Source organism: Procambarus clarkii, chromosome 18 (assembly GCF_040958095.1).
Source record: "Procambarus clarkii isolate CNS0578487 chromosome 18, FALCON_Pclarkii_2.0, whole genome shotgun sequence".
NCBI lineage: Eukaryota > Metazoa > Arthropoda > Malacostraca > Decapoda > Cambaridae > Procambarus > Procambarus clarkii.
Window position 1 is genome coordinate 8,004,038 of NC_091167.1, and position 13,901 is coordinate 8,017,938.

The window sequence follows — 13,901 nt, forward strand, 5'->3', positions numbered from 1 at the left end:
TCCTCCTCTCACCCATATATCTGTGTAGTCTATTCCTCTCTCTCCCATACTATCTGTACAATTCACTCCTTCTCACCAATGTATCTATACAATGATTTCATCTCTTAAATATTTGTATAACTATCCCCCTCTCTCCCATATGTGATCAAACCATGCCCTTTCACTCAAATGTCTATACAATCTAAGTACTCTCACCCATATCCCCTCTCATCCATATATCTGTATAATCATCTTCCTTTCTCCCTTATATCTATACAATTCTTTCCCTCTCATCTATATACCTTTAAAATCTATCCCCTCTCATCGATATATCTTTAAAATCTATCCCCTTTTACCTATATATCTGAACAATTAATTCCCTCTCAATCATATATAGAAACACTCCACCCCATTCTGTTACACATATATAGAGAGAATTTATTACTCAGACACCAAAACACAAGAATAAAGTAGCCCCGAGAAGGCCAAATTACTCGTTAGTACTGGGTTCTCACCCAACCGCTTTCAGTATATATCCAGCCTACTTCCAAACTTGTATCAACTTAATTTGTTTTAAGTCTGATATGTTTCAGTTTTGTCTAGATTTTTTTAAGCCATTTAGAATATCCGATGTTGTTACCTTTCAACACATTTGTTTATTAATGTAATGGCAATCTTAGACCTAGAGTTTAACTAATGTAAATTTAGATAAAGTCCGTGGGAGAGACTGACACAAGAATACGAAAAGACAAACACAAGAATTGGGAGAGACTGACACAATAATCTGGAGCGACTGACCCAAGAATCGGGAGAGACAGACACAAGATTCGGGAGTAACTGACACAAGAATCTGGAGAGACTGACATGAGAATCTGGAGACTGACACATAAATGGAAAAGAAGAATATATAAGCAGTCATATTACAATCAGGGGTGTTTTTGTATACTGTGTAAAATGACCAATGTATATTTTCTTAGTAAATAATAATAATAATAATAATAATAATAATAAAGATAGTACTGACATGGGTAATATTTACTTTAGGATAACAAAGGTTCAACAGTGTTAAAGTAATCAAGACGCATCTAACAATGTATTACTAAATGTTTTCCTGTTATCTTTAGTTCAATTCATCAGTCAATAGTTGGAAATAACTAATGAAAAAACATTTTATTTTTTAAATCTTTACTAATTGTAATATTAATACCGAATATATTTAAAGTTATACAAAAATATATAAATTTTATTGGCGAGCTGGTTGTGCAAGGATGGAAGGTGATGGATGCTGATGTCGTCTTGATCTGAGGTCGTCTACCTCTGAGCTCGTCAGCCTTTCAGGAGGTTAACCTTTAAGGTCGTCCGCCTCTGAAATCATCTGCCTCTAAAGTTGTCTGCCTCTGAGATCGTCTGCCTCTGTGGAAGTCAGTCTTTGAGGTCGTTACCTCTGAGGTCGTCCGCCTCTAAGGTCGTCTTCCTCTGAAGTCGTCTGCCTCTGAGATCGTCTACCTGGCATTTGCCTCTGAGATCGTATGCCACTGAGGTTGTCTGCTTCTGAGGTCGTCTCCTGCAGGACGGACATCGCCGGGGCAGATATTGGCAGCGACAACAATGAGAGACAAATATAATTGTTCACGACTACTTATTCTGAAGAGCAAAAATTTATGTTCCGAGCCACCGACATCTTGCACCACCACAACACATTCACACACAAAAAATTAGAATTTTAGCATAAAGTTTATTTAGTAGAAAACTTATATTTAACAGTTTTGACATGTACAGAAGGTCGGGTGCTGACACCGTCAGGAGTAGCGGAGATCCTGGGACTCGGAGCCTCACTTGAGTCACCACAACACACCAGAGAACACATTGGGGGTGGTATAAAGCAACTGAAGTGTGAGGGCCACGGCCGGACGTTACATTAACAGTAACCCCATAATTTCTTAAATATGAAATTAATATTTATATTAATTTTCTTAAATGAATTTCAGGGAAGAAATTAACACTACAGCGGTGAGTCTACAAATCACTACAACTGTCAGTTATGTCACCATTTTTTCCAAAATTAATATTTATAAGACAATGAAGGCGTCTTCACTAATGAAACAAGGAAGCATGATAGCTGAAGATTGCTTTGTGTCTGAACTTTCTGAATTGTGGACACTGCTTTTATGATAACCAAAAAGATCGAGATTAATCACTGTCATCACTGCAGTATTGATCAAGATTTTCGGAGTTAAGCAAGAGATGGGACACGAACCATGGTTCAATACGACCACCTCTCATTATCTCAGCTTCCATGATCGAGCCTTCATGTTCTTCAGCTAGTGTTGTGGGTGTTATGGGTGTTGTAGATGCGTGGTGGGTGTTGTGCGTGTTATTGGTGTTATAGGTGTTGTGTGAGTTGTGGGTGGATGACGCTTCTCTATAGTGGACAGGTGGCACTGCTCTAGGGTGGACGGGTGACACTTCCCTATTCTTGGCAGGAGACACTGTCCAATGGTGGACGGATGGCACTTCTGTATTTTGGACTGGAGACACTGTCCTAGCGTGGACGGATAGCACATCTGTATGCTTAGAAGGAGACACTGTCTCTGAGTGGACGGGCGACACTTCTGTATTTTGAGCTCGAGGCTCTGCCATACAGTGGACGGGAGGCAATTCTCTCCTTTGAGTAAGTGGCACTGTCGTAGAGTGGACGGGTGGCACTTCTGCATCGTGGACGGCTGGTACTCGCATAGACTGAACATAAGACACTTCTGGATACTGGGCAGCTGATACTGGCCTATACTGGACGTGTGGAACATTTGTATAGTGGACAGGAGGCACTGGCGTACGGTTGACAGACGCCCCTTGTGAATGGCGGACAGGAGTCGCCGGTGAACAGTGGACGGGAACCATTGTTGAGTGATTGACGGAAGCCTTCGGTGCACAACGTGAGTATGGCTTTAATCTTCGGAGTGGGTTAGGCACTGTCTTATTGTGTTCATGAGGGACTCTCATGTGGAGCTCTTGAGTTACTGTCATTTGGGGCTCTTGAGACACCGTCATTTGGGGCTCTTGTGGCACTGTCATGTGGGGCTCTTGTGGCACTGTCATGTGGGGCTCTTGATCCACTGTCATGTGGAGCTCTTGTGGCACTGTCATGTGAAGCTCTTGAGGCATTGTCATTTGGGGCTCTTGAGACACCGTCATTTGGGGCTCTTGTGGCACTGTCATGTGGAGCTCTTGAGTTACTGTCATTTGGGGCTCTTGAGACACCGTCATTTGGGGCTCTTGTGGCACTGTCATGTGGGGCTCTTGAGGCATCGTCATTTGGGGCTCTTGAGGTACTCTCATGTGGTGGTCCTGAGGCACTGTCATGTGGTGGTCCTGAGGCACTGTCATGTGGTGATCCTGAGGCACTGTCATGTGGTGGTCCTGAGGCACTGTCATGTGGTGGTCCTGAGGCACTGTCATGTGGTGGTCCTGAGGCACTGTCATGTGGTGATCTTGAGGCACTGTCATGTGGTGGTCCTGAGGCACTGTCATGTTGTGATTCTGAGGCACTGTCATGTGGTGATCCTGAGGCACTGTCATGCGAGACTCTCGTGGCACTGTCATTTGGGGCTCTTGTGGCACTGTCATGTAGGGCTTTTGACCCACTGTCATGTTGTGATCCTGAGGCACTGTCATGTTGTGATCCTGAGGCACTGTCATGTGGGGCTTTTGAGGCACTGTCATGTGAGGCATTTGAGGCACTGTCATGTGGGGCTTTTGAGACACTGTCATGTGAGGCATTTGAGACACTGTCATGTGAGGCATTTGAGGCCCTGTCATGTGGGGCTTGTGAGGCACTGTCATGCGGGACTTTTGCGGCACTGTCATGTGGGACATATGAGAACCTGTCACGTGGGGCTTTGTTGGCACTGTCGTATGGGGCTCGTGAGGTATTGCTATATGGCATTCTTGAGGCACTGTCATATTGCGTTCTTGAGGCACTCTAATATTGCGTTCTTGAGGCACTGTCATATTGCGTTCTTGAGGCACTGTCATATTGCGTTCTTGAGGCACTCTAATATTGCGTTCCTGAGGCACTGTCATATTGCGTTCTTGAGGCACTCTAATATTGCGTTCCTGAGGCACTGTCATATTGCGTTCTTGAGGCACTCTAATATTGCGTTCTTGAGGCACTCTAATATTACGTTCCTGAGGCACTGTCATATTGCGTTCTTGAGGCACTGTCATATTGCGTTCTTGAGGCACTCTAATATTGCGTTCTTGAGGCACTGTCATGCGATGTACTTTTGGCACTGTCATAACGCTGGCGGGGAGCTCTGGCTTAAGTTGGTCATGATTAACTGAGGAATATTTAGCTTGCGGGACAGGTGTATAGCAGACCTGAGGCACTACAGTGTACTGGACCGGAGGCCATGTTGAATGATGGATGGCAGGCACCGGTGTATGCTGGAAGGGAGGCACCGGTGTATGCTGGAAGGGAGGCACTGGCGAGTGCTGGAAGGGAGTCAACGGTGTATGTTGGAAGGGAGGCATTGGCGACTGCTGGAAGGGAGGCACCGGTGTATGCTGGAAGGGAGGCACTGTTGAATGATGGAAGGGAGTCACCGGTGTATGCTGGAAGGGAGTCACCAGTGTGTGCTGGAAGGAAGTCACCGGTGTATGCTGGAAGGGAGGCACCGGTGTATGCTGGAAGGGAGTCACCGGTGTATGCTGGAAGGGAGTCACCAGTGTGTGCTGGAAGGGAGTCACCGGTGTATGCTGGAAGGGAGGCACCGGTGTATGCTGGAAGGGAGTCACTGGTGTATGCTGGAAGGGAGGCACCGGTGTATGCTGGAAGGGAGGCACTGGCGTGTGCTGGATGGGAGGGACCGGTGTATGCGCTGCAGTATAGTGGACGGATGAAGATGGTGTATAGTGTGTGGGGGTCACTGAGGTATGGTAGGCGTGGGGCACTTGTGCATAGTCGGTGTTGATCATCGCTGTATTCTGGGGGGAAGCCAGTGTTTTATAATGTATGGGTAGTAATGGCGTAATATAGTTTGTGGGTGCTTGTGTTTGATTGGTGAGAGCCACTGTTGTATAGTGAGTGGGAGGTCCCGGTGTATGGGAAGAAGGAGATAATACTAACGTGTTGTACTTGGGCCTTTTGGGTTGGGTGGAGGGGACAGGAGGCTTAGGTAATATTTGTCTGAGTTGATTGTGGATGGCTGGGGGAGGTTGACGAGGGACGGCAGGCCAACTTGTTAACGGCCCCAGTGTGGACACTTGTGACGGTCTAGTAGTAGGCGGAGCCGGTGTAGACAGGTGAGACGGTCCAGTAGTAGGCGGAGCCGGTGTAGACAGGTGAGACGGTCCAGTAGTAGGCGGAGCCGGTGTAGACAGGTGAGACGGTCCAGTAGTAGGCGGAGCCGGTGTAGACAGGTGAGACGGGCCAGTGGTAGGCGGAGCCGGTGTAGACAGGTGAGACGGGCCAGTGGTAGGCGGCGGCGGTGATGTGAACACTTGAGACAGGCTGGGAGGTACATTCAATACCCTGCTTGGTCTGAAAGTATCGTTACGAAGAATGTAGAGAACTTGTACCTGGTCACGATTCAACATATTTACAGAGAAATATATTCAACATAAGCAGTCAAGATCTATGGAAAGCTGATAACAATACAGTTAACAGTTACATTCTAGAAACTTATATACATCATTAAGAAATACTTTTGGTAATTGTCTTACTTGTTGAACGCTGGATGTCGAGCAGGAAGAGGAGGTGCCTGCTGCTGTTGACTTGTTGAGCCAGCAGGAAGAGGTGCCTGCTGCTGTTGACTTGTGGAGGCAGCAGGAGCAGGTGCCTGCTGCTGTTGACGTGTGGAGGCAGCAGGAAGAGATGCCTGCTGCTGTTGACTTGTGGAAGTAGCAGGAGGAGGTGCCTGCTGCTGTTGACTTGTGGAGGCAGCAGGAAGAGGTGCCTGCTGCTGTTGACTTGTGGAGGCAGCAGGAAGAGGTGCCTGCTGCTGTTGACTTGTGGAGGCAGCAGGAAGAGGTGCCTGCTGCTGTTGACTTGTGGAAGTAGCAGGAGGAGGTGCCTGCTGCTGTTGACTTGTGGAGGCAGCAGGAAGAGGTGCCTGCTGCTGTGGACTTGTGGAGGCAGCAGGAAGAGGTGCCTGTTGCTGTTGACTTGTGGAGGCAGCAGGAAGAGGTGCCTGCTGCTGTTGACTTGTGGAGGCAGCGGGAAGAGGTGCCTGCTGCTGTTGACTTGTGGAGGCAGCAGGAAGAGGTGCCTGCTGCTGTTGACTTGTGGAGGCAGCAGGAAGAGATGCCTGCTGCTGTTGACTTGTGGAGGCAGCAGGAAGAGGTGCCTGCTGCTGTTGACTTGTGGAGGCAGCAGGAAGAGGTGCCTGCTGCTGTTGACTTGTGGAGGCAGCAGGAGGAGGTGCCTGCTGCTGTTGACTTGTGGAGGCAGCAGGAAGAGGTGCCTGCTGCTGTTGACTTGTGGAGGCTGCAGCATGAGGAAAAGCCAGACGAAAACGTCGTCGGAATCCTTGGTTGAAGGTTTCTGGAGCAGCTATGATGAGACGACTGCGGTGAAGCAGGTCTCCAACTCGCTTCCTCACACGAGATAAAGGCACGTCTCTTATGCAGGAGGGCGACCGTTTCATGAGCTCATTCACTGCCTCATGTGTAGACACACAACCTGTAAATATCGTTCTTGTATAAACCCATATTCTGTACTATTAATTCCCGTGGTCGTTCACACACAGCAATAAAGAATTCCTACAAGAACAAACGGGATCACACTCCTTGCTCAGCACACACTCTTTACTTACAGGTGTCTAAACAGTCTAATTAACTCGTCACTCAGAAGGTCTAAGTGTAAACATTCCGAGAGTTCTGTCAGTATATTCCTGTTGTCATGTAAAGTGACTACGTGAACCCTTCTTAACAAGGTATACTTCGTTCAGGATTATTATTACCTCATGAAATTATAATTGTATATGGTTAAGTTTTAAGATGTTACTCACTAAATGTTAAAATGTTACTAATCAAAACTCTTGTTAAGATTAGTAAGTAAGTAGTGTGTTAGTTTAGGTCATTACTCTGGTAAAACAAGAGTAACAACCACACTCCAACCAACGAACTATAACTTTATGTCTTATAGAATACACATTAGTCTTTAATAAACTTCATCAAAGAGTATGCTGGTAAATGAGTTCTGTAGTCATTGCTAATTGTTAATTTATTCCTAATATGTTTACCTCTACTACTACTATGCCAAAGACAGGTGAATAGAGAGGTGACTTCGCTCTTTGTAAGGTTGGCGTTCGATCCCCCAATGGTTCAAGTGGTTGGGCATCGTTTCTTCCCTCCATTCTCATGTCCAAGCTTGTTTTCCTTGTATCTTTCCCAAGTACATAAAAGTAACACGAGTTTGTGCTCTCTCCTCATAATTAACTTGCCTATCTATAGTAAGTTCAGAAAAAAATAATTCAAAAGAATAATTTGCACTTACCCAAAGGAGCTGAAGCAATGATGTCGACCAAGTGCTTCGTCAACTGAGACTTGTACCCTCTGCATTGGTTGTTGTTGCCGCCTCCTGTTTACCATTAATTTATTAGACAACATCCTTTGTTTATTTTTTTTAACCAAAACAGCATAATTTATTTATAACAAATAAAATCATATTAACGTGATGATCAAGAGAAGACAGGAGCCACGAGGAGGATTCCCACTGCTTTGATCACGTCGTTGAGTTGTGGTCCAATGCGTTGCCTGGGAGTAAAAGGATTCTAATCCTTCTCTTGGATCCTACTTTATTTCTCACAAAAATAATTGTAAATTGAATTGCAAATTTTCCAAAATTAAATAATAACTTCTGAAATATAAATACAGATTGTTGATTTGTTAACAAAACTTAAAATTTCAGACACCCAGACCATGCTGTCATTAGTGAAACAAAAATAATTAGTGAATTATTATATCAACTTTATACACGCGCGCGCGCACGCACACACACACACACACACACACACACACACACACACACACACACACACACACACACACATATATATATATATATATATATATATATATATATATATATATATATATATATATATATATATATATATATATATATATATGTCGTACCTAGTAGCCAGAACGCACTTCTCAGCCTACTATGCAAGCCCCGATTTGCCTAATAAGCCAAGTTTTCATGAATTAATATATTTTCTCTAATTTTTTTCTTATGAAATGATAAAGCTACCCATTTCATTATATATGAGGTCAATTTTTTTTATTTAAGTTAAAATTAACGTAGATATATGACCGAACCTAACCAACCCTACCTAACCTAACCTAACCTATCTTTATAGGTTAGGTTAGGTTAGGTAGCCGAAAAAGTTAGGTTAGGTTAGGTTAGGTAGGTTAGGTAGTCGAAAAACAATTAATTCATGAAAACTTGGCTTATTAGGCAAATCGGGCCTTGCATAGTAGTCTGACAAGTGCGTTCTGGCTACTAGGTCCGACATATATATATATATATATATATATATATATATATATATATATATATATATATATATATATATATATATATGTCGTACCTAGTAGCCAGAACTCACTTCTCAGCCTACTATTCAAGGCCCGATTTGCCTAATAAGCCAAGTTTTCCTGAATTAATATATTTACTATAATTTTTTTCTTATCAAATGATAAAACAACCCTTTTCTCTATGTATGAGGTCAATTTTTTTTTATTGGAGTTAAAATTAACGTAGATATATGACCGAACCTAACCAACCCTACCTAACCTAACCTAACCTATATTTATAGGTAAGGTTAGGTTAGGTAGCCAAAAAAAGCTAGGTTAGGTTAGGTTAGGTAGGTTAGGTAGACGAAAAAACATTAATTCATGAAAACTTGGCTTATTAGGCAAATCGGGCCTTGAACAGTAGGCTGAGAAGTGCGTTCTGGCTATTAGGTACGACATATATATATATATATATATATATATATATATATATATATATATATATATATATATATATATATATATATATATATATATATATATGTCGTACCTAGTAGCCAGAACTCACTTCTCAGCCTACTATTCAAGGCCCGATTTGCCTAATAAGCCAAGTTTTACTGAATTAATATATTTTCTCTAATTTTTTTCTTATGAAATGATAAAGCTACCCATTTCATTATATATGAGGTCAATTTTTTTTTATTTGAGTTAAAATTAACGTAGATATATGACCGAACCTAACCAACCCTACCTAACCTAACCTAACCTATCTTTATAGGTTAGGTTAGGTTAGGTAGCCGAAAAAGTTAGGTTAGGTTAGGTTAGGTAGGTTAGGTAGTCGAAAAAACATTAATTCATGAAAACTAGGCTTATTAGGCAAATCGGGCCTTGCATATTAGGCTGAGAAGTGAGTTCTGGCTACTAGGTACGACATATATATATATATATATATATATATATATATATATATATATATATATATATATATATATATATATATATATATATATATATATATATATATATACATATATATACATATATATACATATATATACATATATATACACATATGGTTCCAAGGGTTGTTATAGCCGGGGGGAAGGGTTGTAGAGATAAGATCCCACAGCCTGTAAAGTGCCCTTGATGGCTTGTGTCTCAAATAGCCTCTGACAACCAAGTCCAGCTCCTGGCCTGCACGTGTGGCTTAGCCTCTAGGCCTGGCGGAACTGCTTTTACCAACAGGAGAACGGGCGAAGGCACATCTCTGGCGCCTTAAAACCAGTTGCTTCGTGCAGATGGGACTCGTTAGCCTGGAAAGGCAGCCCATCGAGGGGAAGGAAAACCCCGAATTCAACCCTCTGCTGTCTTGTGGCTAAACCCACTCATGGGAAAGACTTCGGGAGTCAACCCTGAGGAAAAATCCGGAGTCGGAGTCCCTAAGGCAGTTTGCAGCTGTTTACAGCTACAGTCTGGCAACTCCTGCGACGACACTGGTGCCAAGCGTATGGGCGCCTGCCGGTCCCTTGGATCACATCGGTGGCGTGGAGAGGGTGGATCTTCTGCATGGGCAACAGCTGATCCTCCATAATTACTGCCCAGGCCTGTGCCCTAGAGAGGATACTCCAGCGTTGCCTTGGCGATGGCTCAACACGGGAAGTGACAGTTACCGGTGATAAGCCTGCCACTCAATTGGCGTAGAGTAGGGCGCCAGGGGTTGCTTCCGTCGGTGGGAGAAATCATCCGATTTCATAGGACAGCTACCGCCCGCCTCAAGCTGGGCAGTCCCCAGCCAAGAAGATTCTGTCCCGCCACAGTCCGTCTGCTCCACTGGGTGTGTGGGGCTTAGGCCACAATCCAATAAGCGGATCGTCAACCCATGCACCAGGCAAAAGAAAACAAACACAGAGCCACCCAGCTCTCAAACTGGGCACATGGAATGTAAGGACCATGACACCGGGTCTCTCGGAAGATCTACTGGAAGTGAACGACGCCCGCAAGACAGCTGTGATCAACAATGAACTGCGCAGGCTCCAGATGGACATAGTCGCCCTGCAGGAAACACATCTGCCCGCAACCGGAAGCATACGGGAGAAGGACTTTACCTTCTTCTGGCAGGGCAAACCACCAGAAGAGGTAAGGGAGCATGGCGTTGGCTTTGCCATCAGGAACAGGTTGTTAGGGTCCATAGTACCGCCTATGGAGGGGTCTGCAAGGATCATCAAATTTCAGCTTCATACAGCAGTAGGAATGGTCAGCCTCATCAATGCCTATGCACCAACACTGACTTTCTCTACCGAAGCGAAGGACAAGTTTAATGATGACCTCGGCCTAGCTCTCAGAGATATAGCTCAACAAGAGCCAGTCTTCCTCCTGGGAGATTTTAATGCAAGAGTTGGATCACAGCTCTTGGCCTTCCTGCCTGGGCCAGTTTGGATTTGGGAAGATGAATAAGAGTGGGCAGCGCCTCCTGGAGTTCTGCTGCCGTCATGATCTCTGCATCACCAATTCCTTCTTCGACACCAAGCCCCAGCATAAGGTTTCCTGGAGACATCCCAAGTCTAAGCATTGGCACCAACTCGACCTGGTGCTTAGGGGGCGTAGCAATCTGAGAAATGTCAAACTGACCCGCAGCTTCCAGAGCGCAGATTGCGACACCGACCACTCTGTCGTCGTTTGCAGAGTAAAGTTCCAGCCCCGGAAAATCCACAGAGCAAAGAAGGAGGGAAGGCCACGCACTAACGTAAACAAGACCCGTGACCTTCACAAGGTGGAGGAATTCACTGCGGCGCTGGTAAATGCCCTTCCTGTTCCATCCTGCGATAGCGCAAGTGAGAGGTGGTTACACCTCAGGGGCACTATTTTCAACACTGCCATGTCCATCTTCGGTAAGAGGCAGAACAAGTCAGCAGATTGGTTCGAGGCCAGTGCAGAGGAACTGTTACCCCTCGTAGAGGAAAAGAGACGAGCTCTCTCATCCTACAAGAACCTGCCCTCAGAATGGAACCTTCAGGCCCTCCGTACTGCCCGCAGTACAGTTCAACAAACTGCGAGGCGTTGTGCTAATGATTACTGGCTTCGACTCTGTTCCAGCATCCAGACTGTGGCCACTGTCGGCAACATAAGAGGCATGTACGAAGAGATCAAACAGGCAACAGGCCCTACACAAAACCGGACGGCTCCTCTAAAGTCAGCCACTGGAGAGATCATTAAAGACCGTGATCAACAGATGAATCGCTGGGTGGAACATTACTCCGAACTCCACTCCAGAGAGAACTTGGTCAGCGTAGAGGCTTTGGATGCAATTGAATGCCTGCCTATCATGGAAGAACTTGATCTTGAACCAACTGTGGAAGAAGTTGAGAAAGCAGTGGATTCACTTTCCTCAAGGAAGGCCCCAGGAGACGACAGGATTCCGCCTAAAGTTCACAAGTACGCTCGTGGAACACTTAAATCTGAGCTTCATGAACTTCTGTGCCAGTGCTGGAGGGAGGGCTCCTTGCCACTAGACATGAGAGATGCAAACATCATCACTCTCTACAAAAATAAAGGTGACAGAAGCGATGTAAACAACTATCGCGGCATATCCCTCCTCAGCGTCGTTGGCAAACTCTTCGCTAGGGTCGTTTTGGTCAGGCTTCAGATTCTTGCCGAAAGAGTGTACCCTGAGTCACAGTGTGGTTTCCGAGCAGAGAGGTCGACCACTGACATGGTGTTCTCCCTGAGACAGCTTCAAGAAAAGTGCAGGGAGCAGAGAAAAGCCTTGTACATTTTCTTTATTGACCTTACAAAAGCCTTCGACCTCGTGAGTAGGGACGGACTCTTCAAGATCTTGGCCAAAATTGGCTGTCCACCCATCCTACTCAGCATGATACAATCGTTCCACAAGGACATGAAGGGGACAGTCGTGTACGACGGCTCAACTTCTGAACCATTCAACATTAACAGTGGTGTTAAAAAGGGGTGTGTTCTTGTTCCAACCCTGTTCGGCATCTTCTTCACGATCCTCGTCAAGCATGCCTTTGGAACAACCACAGAAGGCATCTATCTCCGTACAAGATCTGATGGAAAGCTCAATAATCTATCCAGACTCCGAGCAAAGACAAAAGTACAGATGCGAATCCTCAGGGAGTTCCTCTTCGCCGACGACGCAGCGATCACCACACACACAGCAGAAGGCCTGCAGGAGTTACTCAACCGCTTTGACGCAGCCTGTTCTGCATTCGGCCTGACAATCAGTCTGAAGAAGACACAGGTGATGGGACAAGATGTCAATGAGCTACCCTGTATAAATATAGCAGACAATGTGCTGGAGGCAGTTCACGAGTTTGTGTACCTGGGTTCCACAATCTCAGACACCCTTTCCCTGGTCACTGAGCTCAACAGGCGTATCGGAAAGGCCGCAACAACACTGGCCAGGCTCACAAAGCGCGTTTGGGAAAATAAAAAACTGACAGTACACACCAAGGTACAAGTCTACATGGCATGTGTGGTGAGAACACTTCTCTACGGCTCGGAATCCTGGACCCTGCGCTCTCGCCAGGAGAGACGGCTTAATACCTTTCACATGCGGAACCTGAGACGCATCCTTGACATCACAGGGAAAGACCACGTCACCAACAACACTGTACTCGAGAGAACACTATAGTGATGACTGTTCTCACTAATGTTTGGCCGATGACTGGGAATTATCACCTCATCAGGTTAATTTATATGAAACAAATCACACGTGACCTAGTCTAGACCTCGCAATGTCATGTGTCGGCGGCCTCTTCTTATGTTCAAGTTGACACTAATGATGGCACGTCTCCTCCACTATTGCCACGCCATCAACGCTATTGTCGCATCCTTACATCTTCTGTCACGCCAACACTGGTGTCAATAGGAGATTGACGGTAGCATCAATGGTGCCAGGAAGAGAGACAGACACACCGCCGCAGCTGTTGTCACGACAAGAATGATGCCGCCATCACTGGTGTTATGAAGACTGTGACGCCGCTGAAGTCTATGAGAAAGCGAGGACACTGCCACTGTTCCAGTGAAGAAAGTAATGCCGTTATCTCCTGTGTCAATGATCGTGACGGCGCCAAAACTGGTGTCGTTAACACAGTAACCATGTCCCCGATGGTGTCTTTAAGAGTGTGACATCGTCACTATTTGTGTCATAATACGCCGCCACTAAGAGTGTCATGAACAGTGTGACGCCGCCACCGCTGGTGTCACGAGTAGAGTGACGCTGCAATTAATTAAGTCACAAACAGAATGACGCCGGCATCAATAGTGTTACGAACAGAGTGACGCCGCAACCAATAGTGTCATGAACAGAGTGAAGCCGCCACCAATAGTGTCATGAAGAGAGTGACGCCGCCAATAATAGTGTCATGAAGAGAGTGACGCCGCCA

At 45.4% G+C, this 13,901-nt stretch overlaps 2 protein-coding genes across 2 annotated transcripts in view; both read right to left on the reverse strand.

The window, feature by feature from the left end:
• Positions 1 to 2,169: 2,169 nt before the first annotated feature.
• LOC123753066 (proteoglycan 4-like) lies at positions 2,170 to 4,275 on the reverse strand. Its single transcript, XM_069326653.1, has 2 exons — positions 3,430 to 4,275; positions 2,170 to 3,348 (listed from the first exon to the last, which is right to left on the reverse strand). Exons 1-2 carry the CDS (start codon positions 4,273 to 4,275, stop codon positions 2,170 to 2,172), a joined length of 2,025 nt encoding a protein of 674 aa, XP_069182754.1.
• Positions 4,276 to 5,696: 1,421 nt separating this feature from the next.
• The window catches only part of LOC138365943 (uncharacterized), a 53,215-nt gene continuing 45,010 nt past the window's right edge, over positions 5,697 to 13,901 (reverse strand). Inside the window, exons 4-5 of the mRNA XM_069326654.1 lie at positions 6,402 to 6,658; positions 5,697 to 6,251 (exon numbers count right to left, since the gene is read on the reverse strand). Coding sequence (XP_069182755.1) covers positions 5,697 to 6,251; positions 6,402 to 6,658 — 812 coding nt within the window. The remainder of the gene's footprint in view (positions 6,252 to 6,401; positions 6,659 to 13,901) is intronic.

Excerpts from the sequence above, each read along its gene's own strand:
- LOC123753066 (XM_069326653.1), bottom strand. The coding sequence starts at position 4,275 with ATGACAGTGCCAAAAGTACATCGCATGACAGTGCCTCAAGAACGCAAT. Across the intron at positions 3,349-3,429 it reads CTCAGGACCACCACATGACA|GACCACCACATGACAGTGCC; the intron begins GTGCCTCAGGAC and ends ACAGTGCCTCAG.